Source organism: Colletotrichum gloeosporioides, assembly GCF_011800055.1.
Source record: "Colletotrichum gloeosporioides strain Lc1 chromosome Unknown consensus_28, whole genome shotgun sequence".
NCBI lineage: Eukaryota > Fungi > Ascomycota > Sordariomycetes > Glomerellales > Glomerellaceae > Colletotrichum > Colletotrichum gloeosporioides.
Window position 1 is genome coordinate 282,596 of NW_025544673.1, and position 24,292 is coordinate 306,887.

At 55.2% G+C, this 24,292-nt stretch overlaps 9 protein-coding genes across 9 annotated transcripts; 5 read left to right on the forward strand and 4 right to left on the reverse strand.

Annotated features, from left to right (window-relative positions):
* Positions 1 to 156: 156 nt before the first annotated feature.
* Positions 157 to 6,000, forward strand: GCG54_00011987 (Protein SERAC1; the record flags this gene model as incomplete). Its single annotated transcript, XM_045411875.1, has 7 exons — positions 157 to 308; positions 368 to 635; positions 685 to 747; positions 799 to 3,240; positions 3,293 to 4,050; positions 4,099 to 5,829; positions 5,889 to 6,000. 7 exons carry the CDS (start codon positions 157 to 159, stop codon positions 5,998 to 6,000), a joined length of 5,526 nt encoding a protein of 1,841 aa, XP_045266748.1.
* Positions 6,001 to 6,616: 616 nt separating this feature from the next.
* Positions 6,617 to 7,901, forward strand: GCG54_00011988 (37S ribosomal protein S24; the record flags this gene model as incomplete). The annotated part of the gene is made up of 3 exons (XM_045411876.1): positions 6,617 to 7,205; positions 7,270 to 7,556; positions 7,614 to 7,901. 3 exons carry the CDS (start codon positions 6,617 to 6,619, stop codon positions 7,899 to 7,901), a joined length of 1,164 nt encoding a protein of 387 aa, XP_045266749.1.
* A 1,946-nt stretch (positions 7,902 to 9,847) lies between these two features.
* On the forward strand, positions 9,848 to 11,500 carry GCG54_00011989 (Beta-apo-4'-carotenal oxygenase; the record flags this gene model as incomplete). The annotated part of the gene is made up of 3 exons (XM_045411877.1): positions 9,848 to 11,033; positions 11,083 to 11,453; positions 11,483 to 11,500. 3 exons carry the CDS (start codon positions 9,848 to 9,850, stop codon positions 11,498 to 11,500), a joined length of 1,575 nt encoding a protein of 524 aa, XP_045266750.1.
* An 844-nt stretch (positions 11,501 to 12,344) lies between these two features.
* Positions 12,345 to 13,106, reverse strand: GCG54_00011990 (uncharacterized protein; the record flags this gene model as incomplete). The annotated part of the gene is made up of 1 exon (XM_045411878.1): positions 12,345 to 13,106. One exon carries the CDS (start codon positions 13,104 to 13,106, stop codon positions 12,345 to 12,347), a length of 762 nt encoding a protein of 253 aa, XP_045266751.1.
* A 497-nt stretch (positions 13,107 to 13,603) lies between these two features.
* On the reverse strand, positions 13,604 to 14,510 carry GCG54_00011991 (uncharacterized protein; the record flags this gene model as incomplete). The annotated part of the gene is made up of 2 exons (XM_045411879.1): positions 13,604 to 14,416; positions 14,490 to 14,510. 2 exons carry the CDS (start codon positions 14,508 to 14,510, stop codon positions 13,604 to 13,606), a joined length of 834 nt encoding a protein of 277 aa, XP_045266752.1.
* A 580-nt stretch (positions 14,511 to 15,090) lies between these two features.
* Positions 15,091 to 15,825, forward strand: GCG54_00011992 (54S ribosomal protein L8; the record flags this gene model as incomplete). Its single annotated transcript, XM_045411880.1, has 2 exons — positions 15,091 to 15,306; positions 15,379 to 15,825. 2 exons carry the CDS (start codon positions 15,091 to 15,093, stop codon positions 15,823 to 15,825), a joined length of 663 nt encoding a protein of 220 aa, XP_045266753.1.
* A 238-nt stretch (positions 15,826 to 16,063) lies between these two features.
* Positions 16,064 to 18,367, reverse strand: GCG54_00011993 (U3 small nucleolar RNA-associated protein 25; the record flags this gene model as incomplete). Its single annotated transcript, XM_045411881.1, has 3 exons — positions 16,064 to 17,363; positions 17,418 to 18,170; positions 18,219 to 18,367. The coding sequence occupies 3 exons, from the start codon at positions 18,365 to 18,367 to the stop codon at positions 16,064 to 16,066; spliced, it is 2,202 nt and encodes a 733-aa protein (XP_045266754.1).
* A 476-nt stretch (positions 18,368 to 18,843) lies between these two features.
* Positions 18,844 to 20,111, forward strand: GCG54_00011994 (Eukaryotic translation initiation factor 3 subunit F; the record flags this gene model as incomplete). The annotated part of the gene is made up of 2 exons (XM_045411882.1): positions 18,844 to 18,954; positions 19,119 to 20,111. The coding sequence occupies 2 exons, from the start codon at positions 18,844 to 18,846 to the stop codon at positions 20,109 to 20,111; spliced, it is 1,104 nt and encodes a 367-aa protein (XP_045266755.1).
* A 516-nt stretch (positions 20,112 to 20,627) lies between these two features.
* GCG54_00011995 (R3H domain-containing protein 2) lies at positions 20,628 to 23,323 on the reverse strand (the record flags this gene model as incomplete). Its single annotated transcript, XM_045411883.1, has 6 exons — positions 20,628 to 21,371; positions 21,435 to 21,775; positions 21,821 to 21,909; positions 21,959 to 22,291; positions 22,340 to 23,190; positions 23,258 to 23,323. 6 exons carry the CDS (start codon positions 23,321 to 23,323, stop codon positions 20,628 to 20,630), a joined length of 2,424 nt encoding a protein of 807 aa, XP_045266756.1.
* Positions 23,324 to 24,292: the final 969 nt, after the last annotated feature.

Consider the following 24,292-nt stretch of genomic DNA (forward strand, 5'->3'; position numbering starts at 1 on the left):
CTTACAGGCACTGCCTGCCTGCCTCTGCTACGCCGCTGCCTGGGAAATCTCATGATCTCTATTATGATCTTGCTCAAACCTTTCTTTCTCCCGTCTTCGGGAACAATTTCTTTGTTTTCGTGTTGGTAAACTTGTCTCAACTACGGCGGCATCATCATGTCTCTGCGGCGAGCAGGAACGAGAAGGGCACCTCACGGGGGTCCGGGTGGTCCGAAGCCCAGGACAACGTATCAGACGGTTCAGCAGGGCTTCAAGGAGCTGTATAATCCTCAGAAAGAAAATGGTTCTGGATCAGCAATCGACGTTGAGTATGCCACATCTCATCGGCAGAAGAGATTTTGAGGGTTTGCTTCTAACTGTTGAACAGCATTGTCTTTGTGCCAGGCTTGGGCGCTCATCCGGAGGACAGTTGGAAGTCGGAGACAGGATTTAACTGGGCGACTGGTGTCTACGATGGCACTTCAAAGCCGTCTTCGGATTCGAGCAACAAGAAGGATGGTCTCGCCAGGGACTTTCCAAAAGCTCGCATCTTGCTCTATCAGTATGAATCGGCATGGGTTGGGGATCTCAAGGTTAAGTCTTTTATGAGAGACATTGCGAAATCCATGTTGGAAGGCCTTCAGGCCAACCGAGAGGTAAGCTCACTCGGAGTCTCTGATAGTGATTTTGCTCATTAGAAGACAGGGAATCAGAGACCGCCCAATAGTGTTCATTGGGCACAGCATGGGAGGTTTGGTCATTGCCAAGGTATGTAAACCGCGTCTAGCACAAGATCCGTAAGTTTGATAAATTACGTAGGCAATTACTCTCGCTGCAGACACATATAGGGACGTGTTTCCCAGGATGTTTGAGTGCATCGCAGGATGTGCCTTCTTCGGAACGCCCTTTGGCGGTGCTCAAGTTGCTGCCGTAGCCGCCTTGCTCGGTGATTTTGGCGAACACTTGGGATACACCAAGTCTTCCGCTCTGGTCAAGATGATGACGCCTGGAGACGAGAGCTTGAATGAGCTGAAGAACGACTTCTTGCGTCTAGCTCGTAAGATCAGCCCTGAGATTCAGCTTTTCTGCTTCTACGAAAATCACCCAACCGACTATACCCAGGAGAAGTACGGCGCTGCTATGTCGAAGATTGCCAAGACAGTCGTACCAAAGAAGGTCCAGGACTTCGTCTCAAGAGAGTCTGCAACACTTCCAGGTATCGAAGACATGGCTTTGGCGGCGAATCACCGAGACCTCGTCAAGTTCAGCGACTTCAAGGACTCTCGATACCAACTTGTTAGGGAACCTCTCAAACGACTCATCCATGGCGCCAGTCTTGTTGTGAAGAATCGCCTCAACTCGACACGTGGAATTGATCAAGAGACTGTCAATGGTGTCATGGAGCTCCTGAACGGTGGACAGGTTGCTAAGAAGAGGAGGATCCTTGCGCCCCAATTCCCACCATCGACTTGGATCCCAAGGGAGACAGAGTATCTCGACTGGCTGAAAGACACTAGTGAGGCCGAATCCACTGCGTCTAGGTCTCGTGGGCAGGCCCTGTTCATCCGAGGACCTGAAGGAAGGGGTAAGACGCGAGCGACCATGGCGACACTTCGGGACATCGACAACATGATTCAAGCCGACGAAAAGCAGAGCCATGGGCGAGGACCGGTACTCCTCGCATATTTCTTCTGCGATCCATCATCAGACTTTTCAACCGCGGAGGACTTGCTGAAGTCACTGGTCCGCCAACTAATCAACCAGCAACCATCTTTATCCGTGTATGCGAAGCATTTCGTGAAGAAGAAGGGCGAAGATTCCTCAAAGACCCAGGCGAACTTAACAGTGGAGAATCTTTGGCAGACGCTCCAGGATATGTTGATGGACGAGTTCATTGGACGAAGGGTGTACTTCGTCATGAACAACTTGCATGTGCTGCCGGAAGATGCTGAGTCGACCATCAAGCTCATGAGATTTCTACACGCGGAGATGGATGAGCTCAAACACGAGGACGATAAGAGAGTCTCAACCAGGTGGTTTCTCACAAGTAGGGAAGTTCAAAATGTCGAGGATGCATTGAAGGTTGAGGGGATTCGGCTCATCGATCTCGAGGAAGACAAATACTCGGACCAGGTACAACTCGAGCTACGCAAAACCGCTCAGGAGAAAGTCCAGGAGCTCGGCAGCGCAAAGAAGTACAACAAGGCACTCACCTACTTTGCCAGCAGTCTCATCGGCAAGCGTGCGTCCAACAGTCAGTGGATCAAGCTTTCTTGCATGCAACTTGCGGAACTGTCCGAGGCTGAGAGCGACCTGAGGATTCGACACATACTAGAGGGAATGCCCCAGGAGCTGAAGGCCTTGCTCGATGCTGCTTGGTTGCAGATTTTCCGTGCGAATGAGAAGGATGCAGACAAGATCAAGGAATTATTGCGGACACTCGTGCTCACTTTTGAGGAACCGACAGAAGACGAGCTTGCTGTGCTAGCTGGATTTCCTGCGACTGAAGAAGGAAAAGCTGAGTTGCAAGGTTTGGTCAAGAAGTGCAGGCCACTACTAGTAGTGACACGCAGTGGAAGGTCAGAAAATACCATTGGTTTCATGGACACTGTCGTCAGGGAGCACCTCCTGGAGAAGGAGACTTCAAAGAAGACTCTGGGCATGTCCGGAGACGAGAGGAAGTGGCAACATGGCATCATTGCCCTGCGGTGCTTGGCTCATATCAAGCAAGCCTTCGATTTCCCACCCGTCGAGAAGCCTGCAGAGGAAACCGACACGGAAGAGGATGAAGGCTCACAAGCGGCAAGCAGCGAAAATGGCGAAGAGTCCGATGCCGACGAGGATGACGGTAACGGGAGTGACTCAGAGGAAGAAGAGTCAGAAGATGAAAGCGATTGGGACGAGGATTCTATGCATAACTACCACCAAATGGAAGACGATGAGGTCGAGGAGGCGCAAAGTCTTGATGGCAAGTATTTGGCTTACCCCGTCAAGCATTGGCTACACCATGCTAGCAAGTCTACCATCGAGATCGCCGAGGATCTCAGCGAAGACGATTTCTGGGAGAAGGAGTCGCTCATTCGGTACCGTTGGTTGCTCGTGTACATGCACACGACCAAGGCTCTGGTAAGCTTTCAGGCCAAGCATCTTACCGCACTCCACATCGCCGCTGCTGTTGGCTACAGGCAGCTCGTCTCGGCCCTGATTCAGAATGGACACGAAGATGAGATCAACAAGCGGGATGAACTCACAAACACCCCAGTAAGTATTTCTTGCTGCTCATAAGCTTGGAGTGTCCACTAATGTTTGTTAGCTTCATTTCGCGGCTTACATTGGACGGCCCAACACGGTTGATGAGCTCCTCAAGCGTGGTGCCAACATCGATGATGGTATCGACATCGGGCAGGAGACGCCGTTGCATATGGCTGCCAACGCCGGTCACGTTAAGATCATGAACAAGCTGATCCAAAAAGGAGCAAATGCGAATGCTATCGCAGAAGACGTCGGTCCGGTGATGAACGCTGCCATCTCTTCAGGAAACCCCGATGCCGTTAGGCTTCTCGTCGAAAAGAACGTCTCCTTGGCTGTTGAGGACGACACCGTCGATTCTCCCCTGGCTTTGGCTGGTCTGCATGCGGATCTGTCTATGTTCGAGTACCTCACTCAAACCTACGCTGATAAGCTACCTCCCAAGGAATTTGACAAGGCATTCGTCAAGGCTGCCGTTTCAGGCAGGGTCGATGTGTTCAACAAGCTTTTGACATATGACCATTCTCAGGAGTGCTTCCAAGAGGCTTTGGAGGCAGCGGCTGAGGAGGAGAACTGGGAGATTGTCATGATCCTGCTTGAGAAGCGACAGGGTCTCGACTGCAACGAACTCTTCCGCCAAGCTGCGACTACAGCTGAGCATCAGGACAAGGTGCTTGAGGCTGCATGGAAGTACACTAACGGGGACATCTCCAAAGAAACCCTTAATGACAGCTTGTACGAGGCCACAGACCTTGAGAAGGAATCAACCGTCAGGCTTCTGTTGGAGACCTTTAATGTCGACCCAAATGCCACCGGCGATGAGTGAGTGGACTTCATCAAGGGATAATAGACACTGCTAACACCGGCCAGGTATGGAACAGCTCTAACTGCCGCTGCTTACGACGGCACCCTCGATATTGTCAAACTACTCCTTGACAAGGGTGCCGACATCGATTCCCCCGACGGATGGGCCTTGCAAGCCGCCGCGGCAGAAGGGCACTATGACGTAGTCAAGGAGCTCCTCGATCGCGGAGCTGACGTCAATTCGCTCACCGAGAATGAGAACTTCCCTCAGGGAACGGCGCTTCAGGCCGCCGCTGAGTCGGGCAAGGTAGAAATCGTGACTCTGTTGATAGAACACGGCGTCAATGCCGACCTTGGAGCGGGAGAAGACACTTTTCCCATCATGGCGGCTGCCATGAGAGGCGAGCAGACAATCTTGGAGCTTCTCGTCAACGCCAAGGCAGAGGTCAACGTCTTTGGTGGGCAGGATCACTCGACGGTGCTGATCGAAGCCGTGATCAACCTACCGGTGGATGCCCTGCAGGTTCTGCTCGACGCTGGTGCTGATATCAATCTCGAGGATCGTGATGGCGATACCCCATTAATCGTTGCAGCTCGCGAGGGTGACGCGGACTGCGTCAAGTTTCTCCTTGACCACGGGGCCGACATTTTTCACACAAACCACGACAATGAGAATGCTCTTCAGTCGGCTATTGAGTATGGCGGTGACGATGACTGCACCAAAGTCCTGATAGACCGCATCTCGGAGATTATGTCGGCCTTGAACAAGGCTATGCACAACGGCAACTCGGCCGTCACGAAGGTCGTCCGCAGCGTAGGAACCGGTCGTCAAGGTCTCACCTATGATGACTGGGAGGATCCCGAAGACAGGATGTCAGAGGCATCTGACGACGACGACAGGAAGAGGAGCAGTTATGAGACCCCGCGAACCGAGTCTTTCCCGAACAGCGCCCGCAAGGTCGACGACTCGCCTCATGCACCGTCCCCTCTCAAACCTCGCAGCGAGAAGCTGTCACAGGAACTAGAGGAAGCCATAGCCGCCCAGGTCTCGATGCTTCAGCAATTCGGAACTTCTCCTCCCAAGCCGGAGAAGATCGACATGTCGCCGGTTGAGATGCCCCCGACTACCATCGCGGGGCTGCCGTCTCAGAGGAGGTACTCCCAGCAGGTACAGCTGGAGGAGATGCTCTCAAAGTACGAGTTTGAACCGCAGCCAGACCCGGTGGAGAGGTTCAACAGACCGCCTTACATCAAGGCACCACCGATGTCGTGGACACAGTCAAGCGAAGCTCTCTCAGGCGAGCCGATGCTCTCCCCTGGTCAAGGGCCGATCAGACGCAAGCCAGCGCCATCGTACGCCTTGAACCCCTCGCCCACGCCTTCCAACATGTCTGGAAGCCAGTTCCAACCACCCCCTGCGCAAACCTCCGATGCAAACCCAGTCGTAGATCAGCGACCCGCATATCAGAATGCGTCGTCGTACCCTGGCGCCCCAATGTACCAGGCGGGTCTCGGCTTGCCATCGCAGTATCCCAAGAGAAGGATCTCGGAGGAGAACGATGATCTCGCGCCACCCATTGCTCCGTATACCGCCCCCTTCAACCCTTCATCATACCGCCCAAGCCCCGGGAACACGTCACCTCAGAGCCAAGAGCCGTTCCCTGATATGCCTCAACAGATGCCAGGAGGATGGCAGAGTCCGCCCCAGCAGATGCCGCCGGCGATGCAGCAGTCTTCATTGAGCATTGAGAGTGTATCACCACCGAGTTCTCAGCATCAGCAAGAGTTTGACTCCAGGTAAGCTAGGCTCCAAAACGAGTTACACGACGCGGATGTCCATGTGCTGACTTTAGCAGTAAACCTGACTTGAAGTCACATCGTACCTCGTTCATGGGGATGAAGAACACGCTCGACAAGGCGAGACAGTTTAGTACTGGAATAATGAACCGCAAGACATCCGGCTTTTAGAACGTAAATAATTGATGAGAAGTGTACGAAGATAGAGGCTCTGGGAGCATACTTGGCGTCTGGGAGCAGGAAACTAATAACTAATGATACCTTTTTTACTGAGCCATGACGGCAAACTTTTCTTCATGTAGTCCCTTGAAATAGAGCGCACATATGTGCATGTATTCGCTGCGATTGAGTCCAACTTATTGTCCTTCACACCGGCAATGTGCACGAATTGAAGCATTTCTAGACATCCAACAAATGTCAGCTTTACGCTGTGGTTTCATGTTCTGTGAACCTTGGAGACACCTGAAAATCCTCAGAGCACACAGCAAGCTCGAAGAAGAAAATGTCAGATTGGTCCCTTAACAGGAAAACTCTGCATGATGAACGAGTACATGGTCCAGATAAGGTTCCTGTGGTGTGTTGGAGGAATGGATGATTTAGGTAGGTTGGCGGTGGCTAGTGGCATACATAATAACGGGACTCGATTAAAGTGTGGCTAGTGCAGTGGTGGGATGTGGCTGGAGCTCGATCCAAAAATTTCGGGGACAATTCTCAACACCATCTCCAGCGCGACAATCGACGGGGAAATCAGCAATTCCGCCCCCAGCCACCGAGGATCCCGCCCACAATGGCAACAGCAGGGCAAGCACTTCGACTCTGCGTCCGCAGCTGTCGCCGGACACCGACAGCCCCAAGAATCGCACCGCGAGCCGCGACACAGTTCCACCAGCAGCCGCCGCAGCAGTTCCAGAGGCGAACGTTTGCCGCCAGCCCCGCCAGACGTGCGCGCGGGGACGAAGACGAAGAAGGGGTCGACAAGTCGCTTTACAGAGTACAGGAAACCGTCGAAGATGTGGTCAAGAAGCTGAAGCCCGCCGAGGTCGAGGCTTTGCAGCGGATGAGGAAGAGCGACCCGTCGGCGCAGTCGTTGTCGCTTGAGGAGTGGCTCGACAGGCAGTGGACGAAGGCTGACGAGGAGGCGGAACGACAAGAGCCGCTCGTGAGCAACCGTGAGTACAAGATGCTCGCTCCGAGAGTGAAGCCCAACAGGCAGTCATTCTGGTACGACCCAGACGCCCCCATGGTGGACACTGAGAATATCGTCGACGAATTCGACGAGGATGACATGACATCCATGGCCCACGGCAAGCTCGACGAGATTCGCGAGCACAGACATTATCACCGCATCATGGCTTGGGAGATGCCCCTGCTTGCCAGTACGTTGCCTCGCTCCTCCAATGACACTTTAGTGGGCTCATGGTTTGCTGACCACGACGACAGAGCTCGCCAAGCCGTTCGAGCCGCCCGCGAAGGATGAGGTGCTGCGATTCCGATACACCACATACATGGGCGAGCATCATCCCGCGGAGAAGAAGGTGGTCGTGGAATTCTCGCCGGTCGATTTGGACCTCACGCCGGTGCAGGCCGACAAGCTGAGAAAGCTGGCCGGTCCGCGATGGAACCCGGAGAAGGACATCATCAAGATGAGCAGTGAGAAGTTTGAGCACCAGGCTCAGAACAAGCGTTATCTGTCCGACCTGGTGGACAAGCTTGTTGCGACAGCCAAGGTGAGCACATTGGCAGGAAGAACTAGAGGGGCAGCAGGGCTAATAAAATCATCATAGGACCCCAAGGACACTTTCGAGGATGTTCCTCTGGATACCAGGCATCACCAATTCAAGGAGAAGCCCAGGTTCCCCGTGGAGTGGCGCATGACTGAAGAGCGCCGCAAGGAACTTGCTGCGTTCCGCCAGCAGGGCGAAAAGGCCGATGCTGCCAAGGTCGAGGAGGGACTGCTTGTTGACGGCATGGGCACGATCGAGAGGTTCCTCGAGCAGCCGGCGCAGGCCGAGGTCAAGGAGGCGGAGTTGGTGGCTGTTCGCCGTGGCGGCTCGAAGAATGCTCGTCGGTAGGGCACTACTTCCGCTGAATCGAGCTCAAGTCCCGTAAAAAGAAAAAGATGACGTCTGAGGGATGCATACCTCAAGGATCTCCAGACATGTGTATGACTAGGCAGCTGGCTTTCTTGAGGTTCAGCATGCCCGTGTAACATCTCCATGTATACATCCGTCCTGAGTCGGATTTATAGAAATATAAAAGGGGACGCGCACGATGACCCCGTTGGAATTACTTGGTAGTCCCGGCGCACATGATGCTTTCCGAGAGCCTCGTGCACCTGGGGACTGAAATTGCAACTCTTTCAACGATACAGAGTACCTAATGGGTTCGTCCGCAATAGCTGGTCTGGTGAAGTCGGGTTAAAGTGTGTGATTATTCGCTTATGGGGCCTTTCAGGTGACAGGATTGGAAAATGACTTTGGTCAGCAATCCTGAACATCTTGAGCTTATCCTGACGACAATATCAAATGTCACTTGGCCTCCTGCTCAATTGAATTTTGGACACTTCTCAATGCGCATGGTATTATCACATTTCCTGCCATGTGGATTCCGGGATCCCACTTCATTCTCGGCGGAGACTCGGCCGGGGAGTGAAGTTTAAGGAACGGATGCCAAAAGGGGACCTGGAAACAGGGCCAAGGACAGGGGTATCTTGTTAGTCAGCATGCTCGTTCATGCCAATGCCATTCCCGCTGTTCTGCCAAATTGATGCCTCGGCATCTTTCTTTTCTAGCGCAGCGCAGGTGCTCGCGAGTCGCTGCGAGATGCGAGATGCACAGGGGGTGGCGTTCTTTGGTTCTATCCCCGAAGAGAGCGCGTTGCAATGCTCCATGTGGGGAAGAAGCTACCAAGCAGCGGGATTGGCACCGGGACCTCGCTGAAGCTCCAAGTTGCTCTGCTGCTAAAGTACAGCTCTGGCGCAGCATTCGAGACGGTCGATGAAGGCGATTCACCTGAAGCTCTGAGGCGCCTCTAAGCTCTGGGCTAACATGTTCTAGAGGCGTCAGTCAGCAATGACTAGAAGGCGTCATGACTTCGCAAACCGCTGTGTGCCATCGGGACAGCGAGCGGCCCATGGAAGGGTGGCTCAGTCCGTTCCCTATGAAGGCGAGGCCACTCCGTCGGGACATCTATGCCTCCATTCCCTGTCCAAATCCGATTCAACTCGACTGGCTGGTTCGGGCAAGAGCAGGTATCCATGCTCACACCATCTTTTCCATTTCACAGACTGGCATTCGTTCACATGCAACTAGCGTACCGCACCGTTACCGTAGCTCCTGCTTTTTGGGAAACGAACTCGTTTCCAACTTGCAGCGCATTCGCCGCCCCCGCAGCGTCGCGTCTGCTGCGTGTGTGCTCTCCTGCATTCCCATCGTTCCAAGTAGCTTCATGCTCTCTCGCTCGCACTCGCAACATCGACTGTTGGTCACAACAAACCGCCTTCTAGAAGGAGGAACACCAAAGTGAATGATAATCCGGCCTCTGTTCATCCCGACCGTCTGCCTGTTTTCGCGCGCCGAGGTTGCTCGCCCCGGACCTGACTCCCTATCCGTACAATCAATAAAATACCTTTCGTCCCAAAGTACCTCCTCGAGCCCCTAACCTCACCTTCTACCTCCCTCCATCACACCCGGCGACGCGGAGGCCGAGCACACATCAAGTGGAGCTTTGTCGCAGGCGCACCCATCCACTCACTTTAAGCTGTGCCTTACCGAACGGCCAGTCCGCTAGCTGCTGATACTGCTGCCATTTTGCTACTCCGAATACATAAGTCGCCGCAGCCCTCACAACCTTAACTGCATCTACCACCACCACCACCATCCTCTCCGCGGACCCGAACCCCGGCATTCCTTCTTCCCCTCACGAACCTCCTCTTTTCCATCCCTAGGATCGGTTCTTCGCAGACGAAACCAGTAGCAGAAAGCCTGACATTAGCCCAATCATCACGAAATCATCCACAATGGCGCTTTCAGCAGACGTCAAGATCGCCGACTTCACTCACACGTCCACGGACGACATTTACCGCCTCACCGACACCCTGCGCGCCACTTTCCGCTCTAACAAGACCAAGGACCTCAATTGGCGCAAGGTCCAGCTCCGGAAGCTCTACTGGGCCATCAGGGACTTTACTCCCCAGCTTTGCGATGCCCTGCGCAAGGATCTGAGAAAGTGCAAGCATGAGGCTCTCCTCTCCGAGATCGAGTGGTGCGCCAATGACTGCCTCTACATGATCAAGAAGATGGACCAATTCGCCAAGGACGAGACTCCCGAAGATGTTCCTCTGACCTTCGCCGCTCTGAAGCCGCGCATCCGCAAGGAGCCTCTCGGCATGGTGCTCGTCATTGGTGCCTTCAACTTCCCCGTCCAGCTCACTCTTCTCCCCATCATCGGCGCTATCTCCGCTGGATGCACGGCCGTTCTGAAGCCCTCCGAGAGCTCCCCGGCTACTGCCATGATTCTGGCCAAGATTTTCGAGGTTGCTCTTGATCCCAAGGCCTACCAGGTCGTCAATGGCGCCGTGAAGGAGACACAGGCGCTGCTTGATGTCAAGTGGGACAAGATCATGTACACTGGCAGCACCGCCGTCGGCAAGATCATCGCCAAGAAGGCTGCAGAGACGCTCACGCCCGTCACTCTCGAGCTCGGTGGGCTGAACCCCGCCTTTGTTACCAAAAACGCCAACGTCAAGCTGGCCGCTCGTCGTCTCATGTGGTCTAAGTGCCTGAATGCTGGCCAGGTCTGCATTTCCCAGAACTACATCCTCGCCGACCGTGCCATTGTCGACCAGCTTGTCCAGGGCCTCAACGCGACCCTGAAGGAGTTCTTCCCCAGCGGTGCCAAGAACAGCCCTGACTTCTCTCGCATTGTCAACAAGAAGTCTTTCCATCGCATCAAGAAGATGCTTGACGAGACAAACGGCAAGATCGTCATGGGTGGTGGTCTGGATGAGGACCAGCTCTTCATCGAGCCCACTGCGGTCTTGGTTGACTCCATGCTCGACTCAGTCATGAAGGAGGAATCTTTCGGCCCCGTTTTCGCCATCATGCCTTACGATACCCTGGATGATGCCATCAACATTGCGAACCAGGTTTACAGAACGCCTCTGGCGCTGTTTACGTTCGGAAGCGATCAGGAGAACGAGAGGAGTACGTCGCACATCTTTTTCTACATGAGCCAAGCTAACATGTGTCGCAGTCCTCAACGAGGTCACTTCTGGTGGTGCCACCAAGAACGATGCTTTCTTCCACGCTTCAATCTCGACCGTCCCCTTTGGCGGCGTTGGCGATTCCGGCACAGGCAACTACCGCGGCAGGGCATCATTCGACATGTTCACCCATCGCCGATCTGTTGCTCAGACGCCATCGTGGCTCGAGAAGTTCATCCGCGTGCGTTACATGCCGTACTCTCCTAAGGAGCTCGCTCGCCTGTCGAGCATGACTGCGGAGAAGCCCGACTTTGACCGTAATGGCGTTCAGGTCCGCGGTCTCGGCTACTGGCTGAGCTTCGTCATGGGTCTCGGTGCGAAAGGTGCTAAAGGTGCGTTGTTGAGATGGCTGGTGGCCTTGGTAAGTATGTACACCCTAACCCTGCGAAGGAATCATTAGGACTGTGATCGGATAAGGAGAGATTGAACACACTTCACACCTCCACACATCTCTACACACTATGCATGTTCTATCTACCACATCACAAACATCACTACACATGTCTTGTGCTATTTCCTTGTAAGTTTAGCCCCCTTAAACCCCTGAGAATGGGGTTTGGAAAGGTTCCACCATACACACTCGTTGTGAGGGACGTCGCCTGTTTCCGATCGGAAAGAGGGGACCTCTAGGCTGGATGATGGGCCCCTGCTTCGAACAGGCTTGTACGCTACTGTGCCATATACCATTTCTATTTCGTCTACAGCTGGGTAAAGAGTTTGCCCTTTAACGGTCGTTTCCACATCAAGCCTCCGCTGTTGCAGCTATGTGATGTTCTTCTACGAACCTCTTCGAACTTCCACCTCTTTGGACTACATCAGCCACTGCCACAAACTCTGCTCCAAGCACAACGATCTCCCTGCATCGGTCGGTCTTTCTAATTACTTTCCAACAAACATCCTTGCCAAGGGGCCGTGGCTTAATGGTAAAGCGCTCTCTCGTTAGGAGGTGGCCGGAAGAGTTCACCTGTTCGATTCCGCTCCTGCTGACTCGGACAAGATTCTGCCTTTACATTGTGCCTTTACGATTAATCGTATCACGGAGGAATACCTGAGGGTAAAAAAGAAAAAAGAAAAAAAAAAAGAGAAGAAAGAAAAAAGAAATAAAATAATAAGACGAACTCGGCGAGAGAGAGATGGTGGTTCGAGTCCATCTGGCCCTAAACTTTTTGTTTATTTTTTACTTTTCCATATTCATATTCTAACTACCATCTTCTTACCTTGCCCAGTCGTGCACGTCGTGTATCACAGCATTCTACGATCTGTTTTGCAATTCCACTGGAATATTCATGACCAGACCTTCGTCTCCTTTTCCCTCAAAGCCAGTCGTCGCCTTGACGTCGTCGCCTCCCCTGGCCAGGGACCCGGTGCGAAGCTCGACAGGCACATTCATGACCAACTCGTCCCCCTCACCTCGGATCCCCGCCTTGCCTGCTGCGCCGACATCATCATGGAAAGGGTCGGGGTCAAAGTACCCGGGTTTGCTGTCGGACCTCTGCCGTTTGCGTCGCCTAGACTCGGAGAGTGTCGAGTCGACGACGGAAGTGAACGTGTTCGATCTGGAGACGTCACGGGGTCGTGACTCGTTGATAATCTGCCGCTGGACGGCCGGCCCCTTGTCCTTTGCTGTATGTTGGGAACCGCTGTGGCTGTTTGTGCGCTGCCCACTTGGACTTGCATCCTCCAGGCCAAAGTCGAATCCCGAGAAAAGCTCCGTGTCCTTCCTCTTGCTCTTGTCTCTCGTGGCATCTGGCGTTGCCCTTTCGGGTGGTTCTGGTGAAGCGGGAGACCCCTCTGCACAGCGTTGCTCGACGCATGACTTGATGGTCTCAAGCTCGGTCGCCGACTTAGCCGACGGAATCTGCTTATGGAAGCCATCCTCCACTGCCCATTTCTCGTCGCGTTCAGCTTTGTATATGGGAAAGTCTTCCCGGACGTGCGGGTCCTTGTCGACGTAGCGCACTAGGATGAACTCGAGGCGGTCGCGGAGGCGGACGAAGTACCGGTAGGCTGACATTCTTGGTTGAGCCATTTGAGAGCGTGGTGGTGGTTTGTTCTTGGGCATACTGAATCTGAATCCGGACCAAAGTCGTATGGTTTGCTTTAGTCGCGATTTCTTGTGGTCAAACGGGTCCTGGGCAAGGACGTAAACTTCTATGCTGAGTTGTGAGATGGGCAACCAGGTGCAGTGAATCATCCGCTTTCAAAGCTCCAACTGGCATCTTCATCGTCACGCAAACCCCTGAATTTAGACCGGTAGAAGCGCCGAGTCAACCCGTCCTGCCGTACCACAGGCGACATCGTCCACATGACAGGCGCCTCCACGTAGCCCCACGGTAGAACCTCGACTGTTCACAAAGAAGAGAAAAAAAGGCTGTCGTTTCCATTCTATAAGATGAGTATGGTAGTACAGTTCCTGCCACAACTTCCGCCCCTCCCGTATTCTGCCGTGGAGGGGCCGTTTTCGGAAGGAGAGGTAAGTTTCTTACACTGACAACGGCCACCACCGCCCGCTCAGAGACCCCTGAGCTGCGTGTTGTCCCGCTCGTCAACCCGCTGATACCGCTCCGCCAACACCTCCTTGACCGTTTTGGTCAGCCCGTTCGGCTTCTCGTACCGCTGGTGTAGCGCCTGCTGCACAGGCGAACCCGCCGGCAGCACCTTCCCGTCCTCCTTGATGCTGACCTTGTCCTCGACGATGCCCGCCACCTGCTGCGCCTTCACGATAGCGGCACCGGCCTCCTTCCTGCCCTTCTCTACGACCTCGCCCACGACAGCCTTGACCTCGGCAGCCTTGGCGTCCGCCGCCTTCCGCAGCTCGGCCGCCTTCGTGCGCGCGGCCTCGTCGGCGGCGAGCGTCTTTTCCCTCGCGCGCTCCCATGCGCTCTTGGCCTCCTTGCGGAGGCTCTCGCCCTGCTCGTCGGCGAGGATGGCGCCCTTCTGCTTCGCGCCCTCGACGACCTCCTTCGCTAGCGGCGCGGCCCTGTCGCCGGCCTCGGCGGTCTTGTCGATGGCGCCGCCCCAGAGCCGCGCGACGTTGCCCTCGAGGGTCTCGCGGACCTCGGCCCAGTCCGTCCGCTGCGCCCACCGGACGGCGTTCTCGACCTCCTTGTTCCAGCGGTACTTTGCCGACTCGACGAGGTTCTCGCGGTCCTTGACGGCCTGCTCGGAGCGCGTCAGGGGAGGCGGCAGGCGGAGATTGGGCTCGAGGAGGGAGGAGAGGACGTGGTTCTGGGAGCGGAGGACGTGGGATTGGGCCTCGCGGTTGCGTTGGTGGGCGAGGACGGTCAGGTAGGCGACGCCTAGGGTGAGGGTCACACCGCCGGTCTGGTTTGCGGCTGTTAGTTGAGTTTCGTGGCTTATGGGATTGAGTGCGTTATGCGGGGGTTAAGAGACGTACGAAGCCAGTGGTGAAGCCCATGATTGCACTCGTCGATTTACTCTCCCGGTTCCGATTTCGATTGGGCGCAATTGAGTGTCGTCTTTTCTAACAAAAAAGTGACGGGCCTCACGGTATCATGTTGCGGACGTCGAATGTGTCCGTCGTCGGAGGCCGAATTGGGTCTTTCTGCTGTCGAGAAAGCGGGACTGGGTCGTCGGGCCCTTTTTTTGATATCGGCGGGAGCTTTTTGTCGAGGCGGCGGAATGACGTTAATTAATCGGACTGGCCCTTCGGCGAGCGAGCGACTTTCAGCCTCCCCGGGCTGGTGGACATAGGTCGCCACAGGCGCTGAGGGTCCCGCACTAGCAGCGGCCAGGCCAACCAGAGCGGGCGGCTGCCCACCCACCCCTCAGGGAACCTCCTGGGTGAACGCTGCCAGAGGCCAAAAATTTGGGATCCAGAGCGAAGGAGAAAAGGCTATCGCGACTTCCGACGACAGTTGCTTAGCTGCTGCACCTGCGTCGGCCCCCGTTTGACCACACAACGCAGAGGCTATTGAGGAGGCTCACTGAAGCGACATTCACCGACCTCGCCAATCGATTGAGACGCCGAAGCAGCCATGGCGGGAGGTCTCACCAAGTACAGGCACTTGAGCCGCAACTCGTCGGCGCGACAGGCCCTCCTCCGCGGCCTCGTCACCTCCCTCGTGACCCACGAGCACATCCAGACCACCTACGCCAAGGCAAAGGAGGCCCAGCGCATGGCCGAGAAGCTCATTACCCTCGCGAAGAGGAACAACGAGGAGACCAAGCGGAAGGTCCAGGCCATGCTCTACGTACGCCACACCCACCACCGCTGCCTGAATGGTACCATAGCAGGACAGAAATTTGGCTGACAAGATCTCTAGACCCCCCACGACCTTCTCCCCAAGGTCTTTGGCGAGCTGCGCGAACGCTACGCCAAGCGCCCCGGAGGCTACACCCGTGTCCTCCGCACCGAGCCCCGAAACAGATACGATCAAGCTCCTTCTGCCATCCTCGAGCTCCTCGATGGGCCGCGTGATATCCGCTTCGCCATGACGGCCAAGGCTGTCGCCAGGGACAGGGAGAACGGCAACAAATCTAGCGAGCTTACCCTCAAGAACAAGGAGAAGGTGACGAGGTATCGCAAGGACGGCCATCAAGCCTTTGACGCCTTGGTGAAAAGGTTCAATGAGAATCCCCAACCCAAGCAATACAGACTGCGAAAGCTTTACAAAAAGAAACGTGGCCGCATCCCAGGATCTAGGAGAGCGAAAAAGGAAACAGTCAAGGCCGAGGGTTTGTCAGGACCTGACCTGGACTTGAGGAAGTGAAGGCATTGGTGCGATAGAATACGCATGCTGAGCCAATGCAGGGGCGGAGGTGGACGGCGGAGGCGCTCAAAAAACGATCTGTAACTCTTTTTTTGGTGTACGATCAACGAAAAATACCTGGCCAGTCTATAGATTATGGTCGTGTGGGGTATACATGTATACTATGACAAAACAACTTTTTCAAGCCTGCCAGATGAGCAGGCGCAACTTCCATCTTTCTCTTGTGGCCTCTCCCGATTCACACAAAGTCAAAAGTATCACCCTTCTCCTGGATCATCTTGCCTACGCGCTGCGTGCCGACGATGCGCTCCAGCCTCATGACATCGTATTTGGAGAACATGGCCCTGATGGTACCCTGTCCAGGCTCGATCAGAAGGTTCTGCTCGCTGTGGGCAAGGTAACCTCCAGCAATCTCGCGGTAGAAAATCGGGTTGTCCGGCAGGCCGTACATGATTACCCGCTGAACGCCGCGCAGGTTGTACCGTCTGAAGTGGTGCGCACGCTCCGTATACAGAAGAACCTTGTGCCGGCCGGTTGTGAAGTGAGAGCGAGCGCGGGATACTTCAGGGACCTCTGAGTATTCGGAAATGGTACCGAAGGAGAGAACTCCGACGGCGGCATTGGTGGCGAAGTAGTTCCTCACGCGAACGAAGTCGAGGTAGGAGGGGATGAAGATGAGGGTTCCGCTGGTGTCCTTGGCTCGCTTGATGAGGGAGGGGAGGATCGCCGAGACGAAGTAGTCGAAGCGGGCGTCGGGCTCCTTGTCGATAGACTTGGCCTCGAAGCGGGAGAAGGTCTGACGCGCCTTGAGACCGAGCTGCTGAAGGACGCCGGAGTAGTCTGCCTGGAATCGAATCTTGCCGGCCCAGTTGTGGCATTGGGTGCGGAAGAGCTCCGTCAACTCTGGCGTGTTGAAGGCGGACAGGATGACGGTCTGTCGGAAGTACTTTGACCAGTCCTCGAGGTACCAACTGCGCACACGACTGAAGTCACACCCGTGGGCGTCCTTGGGCTGGAGGTTCATGTGCTCAAAGATGTACTCGACATGCTCCCAGTTCTGCATGAGCTGGGCGTCGGCCTGGTCGACCACGACCAGTTCAATGGAACTCAAAAAGTCGTAATCCATCTTCTTCTTGTCTTCCTCCGAGCCGATGGCCATCCGCAGACCCAAGGGACTGGCGAAAAGAATGTCCGAGTTGTAAAACTGGGAGAAGTACTTGATGGTCTTGCGGGTGAACTTCATGCCGATGCGGAACATGTCGTCGTCGTTGCCTTCAAAGAGGTCGCGGAAATCTTCAGGCTTGTCGTTGCCAAACTTGACCTCTTCGTCGGTATAGGCTTCCTCGAAACGCTTTCTGTTTTCGCGCTGGTCGGGCGCGCAGAGCGCTTCGATGGTGTTCACCATCTTCAAGCACGACTGTCGCGTTGGTAGAATGAAGAGGACCTTGGGACGTGTGAAGCCCTGATCTCTCAGCTCCAGGTCGGCGTTTTCTTCCTTGGCCAACTTGTAGTTGTTCTTGATGACGCGGTCGCGAGTTCTACAAGATGTTAGAGAAGCCCCTGAATTCTGTCGGTTTGTATGAGGATCTTACTTGAAGACGTGGTTGACGGCATGTAAGCACACGAGCTGCCTCAACCCTTCCGAGTTCTTGATGTCGCGATTGTCGTATAAAATGTCGTTGTAGTTGAACAGTACCGGTGCCATTGCTTTCTGCAACGTGCTGAGTGGCGAGATCTTTTTTGACGCAGACTCTTTGAGCTTCTGCTTGAGCTTGAGGCTCTCCAAGCTTGAGATTGGCGATGGAATTGACGGCGCTTCTGAACCTTCAAACTGAGGATATGTGACGACAGCTTTAGACACCTTGGACATGCTTCGCTTGAAAGTCCAGCCGTTCTTCTGAATCGCCTTGACCTTCTTCGTGTAGGTATCTTCATCGGGGGTCGCAAAGTGGTTGTCAAACGGATCCGTCGCATCAACATCATCTTCGTCGTCGCTCTCCGCCTCCTCGTCAGCAAGGTCGGCTGAAGGATCCTCCTCTTCTGCCTCATCAACCCTGTCGACGTCCTTCTCACCAGCCTCCCCATCTTCATCCTCATCTTCAGAAGACTCTGCTGCAGCTGCTGTCGCCTTGGCGGCATTCTCAGGCTTGCCGCTGTCTAGTTTTCTCCTCTTTGCACTCGGCTCTGTGGATTCGGTGAAACCTTGCAAGAGTGCCATGTAGGGACGGGAGTTCTGAGGTTGCTCATCCTCATCCTCATCCTCATCCTCCTCATCAGACATGGAGACATCAGAGTCTTCCTCCATTTCGGAATCCATCTCCTCACCAGACTCAGAACCAGACGACCTGGTGTCATTAGTTTGTGAGAATTGGTCCAGAAACAGGAAAACTTACTCATTTTCTTCCAGACGGGCAGTGTTGAAGCGAGATCGACCTGGGCCGCCTCCTCTACCTCTGCCTCTGCCGCCTCTTCCACCACGCCCGCGAGCACCACCTCTTCCTCCTCCCCTGAAGCCAGCACGGCCTCTACCTCGAGGACCCATTCTCTTGAGAATTATTCACTGAAATAACCAAAACCACGGTGAAAAGTGGGAAATGAGACAAACAGACGCGCATTCACCTGGTCGCAAAAAAAAGTTGTAAGTCGGCCATACTCAGCCTTGCAGAAATTCCACACCAAAGTCACCAGCCACAGCGGGGCCGTCCAACGCCTCGAAAAACTTCTTATCGGTGCTTATCTTAGCGCGCACAACCTAGTCCGAATCGCAAAATCCCGCCCGCCAAAGCGAAAGGGTACGCCCGCGCCGGTGCAGAGAGTTTCGAGAATTTTGAACGACCATTTTCCATCGCGAATAGGGACCCGAGACGAATCCACTTTGCCAGCAGTCAATTTTGGCCCGTCCACCACCGCCCAAACCCGCCCCTCCCTCCTCCTCCTCCTGTCCTGCCTCCCCTTTCTCCCAAACGCAACAAACCTCTCTTACGTCGGCCATCTATTTCGACAACATACCTGCCCAGCATGGCTGTCGCCGAAACTGAGAAGTTCCTCCACCTCTCGCGGCCCATCGCGCCGGCGACGGTTGGCCTTCAGGGCACTATTGCCCCGCTCACCGTCAACATCCAACCCCAGGTACGAACACCTCGACATGCGCTGCAGAACCTCATCGTTTGCGCCTGAGCCATGCACTATGCAAATGTCATCATAGCTTTTGCATACAGCATATACTCCTCTTCAACCTTGGTCGTCGACCCCTCATCCAGTTCACCCAAGCTAACGCTGCCCCTCCCCCATAGGCCATCCTCTCCATTCTCGACCATGCCGTTCGAAGAGACATCCGCGATACGCAATCAACCCGCGTTATCGGCGCCCTCGTCGGTGTCCGCTCCGAAGATGGCACCGAGGTCGAAGTGCGCTCCTGCTTCGCCATCCCTCACACCGAGAACGAGGACCAGGTTGAGGTGGACGTCGATTACCAGAAGAACATGCTCGCCCTCACCCTCAAGGCCTCCCCGCGCGAGTCCCTGCTGGGTTGGTACACCACCACCCACGAGCTCAACTCCTTCTCCGCCCTGATCCAGAACTTCTTCGCCTCCCCGGACACCGGCACCTTCCCCCACCCCGCCGTCCACCTGACCATCAGCACCGACCCGACCGCCGAAATCGAGGCCCGCTGCTACATCTCCGCCCCCGTTGCCGTCAACGCCGAGCGCGCCGCCGAGAGCTGCCTCTTCATCCAGGTGCCCCACAAGCTCATGTACGGCGACGCCGAGCGCAGCGCCCTCGAGGCCATCTCCATGGCCAAGGACAACGAGGACCGCGTCGCCCCCGTCGTCTCCGACATCGAGGGCCTCGCCCGTTCCATCGAGCAGGGTACCAACCTGATCGAGCGTGTCAGCGAGTGGGTCAACGGCATCCTCGACGAGGACGAGGAGCCCAACCACGCCCTCGGCCAGTACCTCATGAACGCCCTGTCTCTCGCCCCCAAGGTCGACCCCTCCCAGATCGAGCACGACTTCAACAACCACATCCAGGACGTCCTCATGGTCTCCTACCTCGCCAACACCATTCGCACCCAGATCGACTTGTCGCAAAGGCTGGCGACGGCCAACCTCACCGGTGGCGAGAAGGACGGCGAGGGCAAGGCGGCCGAGGGCGGCGAGAAGGGCGAGCAGCGGGGTCAGCGTGGTGGCAAGCGTGGTGGACGTGGCGGCGGCCGTGGTGGTGGCCAGAACAGAGAGCCCAGGGAGCCTCGGGAGCCCCGCGAGCCGAGGGAACCCACGGAGTAAATGCAGCTTTAATTGTCGACCAACCAAAAAAAGGGGTTTGCATAGTACATTCTTTCTCATGGAAAATTCTGTGAGAAAATGGGGGGACATAAAACGGGGAGAAGGGAGCCGTCGGAGGTTGAAAGAGCAAGTAAGCCAGCAGGCGGTGCTGATATTTTTTCCATCCGCCGCAAGGTAGCAAGCATGGCATCATGAGGAATTCCACACTTGAAAAACCGTCATGGCGTTATGGCAGTGGCAGGATAGACGGCCTAGGGTTAGAATGCGCTAGGCAGTTGCAATGATGATATTCACGCTTTCATGCACAAGTTCAGCATAACACACATATTTCATATGACCTTTTGAGAGATAAAACCTGACTGACAATTAAGTTGCGTAAAGTGCTCTAGCATGCAATAGCCTACATGATCTGATGCCATCCTGTCCTCCGTTTGAACGCCAATATGCTGTACCTTGTAAACCCCCAGACGCCAGTCGTTCTACCAGAGACCATCTACAGCGACGTCAAACGCGCACCTAAACGCCCATGTTCGGCTTTTGCGGCAAAGTAGCAGGGTTGCCGTAGTGCGGCAGGTGGCTGAACGTCTGTCCGGCCGGGCCCTGAGGAATGACGGGTTTGTTAGGGATGTGAGGAGACGGGTTTTGGGCGACATGTTGAGAAGGATGCTGCGGCGGAATGTGAGGACCCGGTGCTTGGGGGATAGTGTTGAGATGGTGAGGGTGTTGTGACGGCGGACCGTGGTAAGAGGGGATAGAGTTGTTTGACCCCTGTCTAGCCATGCCATAACCTGCTACAACGCCGTACGGTGCAGGCGGGCCCGGTTGCTGATACCCGGCATACGCCAGGTGAGGTGAGCCGATCTGGGGGCTGCCATGATGGGATCCAGGGGCGCTGAACGGGGGTTGAGGCGGCTGCATCGGAGCCATGCCGCCACCCGGGACGAATGATTGCGTCTTGGGGTTGAAGGCATGACGGTTGTAGCTACCCGGAATGGGATGCTGGCTCTTAGGGTCATTGGGATTGACATTGGCTGGCAGCTGCCCGTACATATAAGGCACAGTGCTCTGTCCAGGCGGAGCGGACATGCCCCGCGGGGTGTAGGAGGCTGCATTAGGCCCGGATGGCGGCATCGCCGCCGGAGCCGGACCTGGCGCAAAGCCCTGCTGCCAGCCGGCTTGGGCGGGAGCAGGTCCAGGAGCAGGTCCACCATAACCCCGAGCAGCGGCGTTCGGAGGTGGCTGGAATGGAGGTTGGCTGGTCTGAGGAGAATACTAGCACTAAGTCAGAGAGGGATGTAACACGAAGGCAGCAGAGCTCCTTACCTGGGCCATGTTAGGATACGCGTTATAACCTGAGTTGGGCATCATCGGAGCAAAAGATTGCGTCGGAGTGGTGTTGTAGGGAGGAGGCTGTATCTGATTCGAATAGGGTTGTTGAACCGGAGCCCCGTACTGATTGGACACAGGGACGTATTGGGGCTGCGGCATCCAGGTCTGTTGCTGAGGACCCCAGTATGGAGTGTAGTTGTGTCGTGAATCGAAGCTGTCCGAATCGTCACGTCTTTGCTTCCCAGTCTTGCCCCTCTTTCCAGCATTCGATTTGTCTCTCGCCGAGACGGAGCTGGCTCGTGAGATTCCATTTTCGCCCTCGTTGTCTGCAGTAGCTGTCAGCCGGAGGTGTCCACATTACCACATCTACAACAACATACCAGGGGTTGACTCTCCGGTCTTCTCCGAGTTGCCAAAGATCCTCTCTCGGGCCTGCTTGTAGGCCTCCTCACGTTGTTCTCTCGATAGCCTGTTCTGGTCAGCAAAGAAAACTACTCAGTCCAGGGGCAATGACGCACTTTTGATTCCCAGCCGCATTCTTGTCCTTGGAATCACTTCCGGTTTCGGACGTGGGCTTCGACGGAGAGGCGCTGGCAGTTGCAAGCTCCCCATCCTCACCACGTCGCATAATCTTCCTTGGCAGAACGGCAGGAGGCGGTGGCGTCTCAGCACTAGTTTCCGGAGCCGCAATACTAGCTAACGACTCAGGAACTCTGGCATACGGAGTTCTGAAGATTCGCACTGATCCAATTCGTGCTTCATATTGATGCGTCATTCGATAGTAATCAGCCAACTTGTGGGTTAACATTCTGCAGAATGAGTTGGATGGAGGAAAATCCATATACGGTTCCCTATATTTGTCAGTACGATGCTCCGTTACATCTTGCACTGGGACTTACTTGGAATTCTGAACAAACTTGATCAGTTCCGCCTCTAGTCTAAGCAGAAAAAGTCGATCTTTGGGAGACGCCATGGCTTCCAAAAGCTTTTCATCCGGAGCCTGCCCGTAGATCGTGTTCAAGAGATTGGCGGAGTCGGGTAAGTTGGCCGACAGTGCATTCGCAGAAGGCTGTTGCTGATCTGAGGACGCGCTCTGCGGCGTAATCATGCCCTGGCTCAAAGATCCAGATACGGGTTGGGCAAGACGGCGGTCTGGCATGTCGCCGAGCTGGATGATGCCTCTGGCACGCGCGGCAATGTCTGACCCCATCCTAGAGTTGGGCAGGTTCGGCCCGCGAAACGAGAAGGCATCGTCGTCTTCGGCAGCAGCAGCTTTCACGCTGGCACTGTCATCAGGGCGCAGAGATTCTTTCTCATCGAGCGCAAAGGTAGTTCCTGAAGTAATGCTCTTCCCGTCTAAACTAGCAGGCTTCGTTCCAAGCTCGGAGCTTGAATCCGCTCTCTGAGAATCATCCGATCCATCCTTAGTTGCGGATTTTGATCTCTCGGTGAACGTTGAGCCCGTTCCGTTAACGACAAGACTGGGAGTTCGTCCAATGTTCAAATCCTTCAGTCCATCGACAACGTGGTCGCTTGAGTCTGGCTTCTTGGGCGGGGATGGCTCGCGCTGGGTGGCCGTCGATGCGGTTTTCGTAGAGCCCATGGCGGCAGATGGGTGGTTGTCGGCACCGTTTGCAACAGGTGTGGGAGCGCCAGTCAGCGCAGGCTGTTCAGGGCGTTCTTGGGATGGCGCGGCGACTCGTCGCACGGTAGTGACAGGAGGATAATCTTTCGATGCTGAAGCAGCGACCTGAGAAAAGTGATCGTTAGCACGCGGCGCAAGGTAGGAGCTCATAGCCTCGAAACGAATGATAGACCGGGGAGGTATGCACCTTTGCGAAAGATGGTTTGGGTATGTCCGTTGGCATTTGGGCGGTAGCCATAGCTCGAGTTGATGGCTAGAAGGAGTTCTGTAGGGCGTTGGATAATAGGATGGAAGTGAAGGTCGTCGTCTGATGGGTATAGTTGCGCTGGAAGACAGCAGCGCGCGGGGGACGAATTGAATTTCGGCTCAAGAACGATTAAAGACGATATCCGAAATCAAGGAACAAAATGTATCAAGGCGGGCCTGCAGAGCGAGAAAGGAGTTCCGTGGATCATTGTCGGGAGAGGGTTGTCATTGTTGCTTTCGTATTTTCCGTCAAGGTGTTGATGTTTGATGGCGCCGGTACTCTTGTTCGTTGGAGAAACTGGCTGGTTGATGATGTCCGACGATGCCTCGACTAGGTCTGCGCCTGGCGGCTATCTGTTAGCGGCTGTAGCCAGAGCTTGTTCGCAGCAAGACGGCAGCAGGGCGCACGGCAGATTGGGCGAGGCGGCCAGAATTTCGGCGGGCTGCGAGGCGGATAGACCGTCACAAGCAGGCGTCAAAGGAGGGGGTGGTGGTGTGGGTGGTGTGGTGTGGGCGACGTTGGTGGGAGGAATTGGGAAGAGAGCTGTGTGGGTTTTTGGATTGCGCTGGAAAGGGAAAAAAGAAGATGGGGAAACTGGAGAAGGCGGAAAGGAAGCGACACTTTCGCACCTTACCTCACTCACTCACCCACAGAGGCTCGCCAGCTGCCTTGCTTGCTTCAAGCAATGAATGAACAGACAGGGGGCTATGAAGTCTGAACGACAACAAGAAGAGCTCTTCCTGCTTTTCGAATCCGGGTCCTCTTCCGCTCTCTTGCTCTCTCACTGAGACCTTGAGTCGCTTAAAGTGCTCTGTCTCGCGTTGCGTGTTGAGCCGTGGGTCTGTTCAATCGCTCCCCTCGGTCGCAAGGGCCGAAGTTGAGGAACAAGAAGCTTAAATGCCGACAGGCCCTTAACGTGCGGATGGTGGTCTCAAGTCGGTACAGATGGTGTCAGACAAC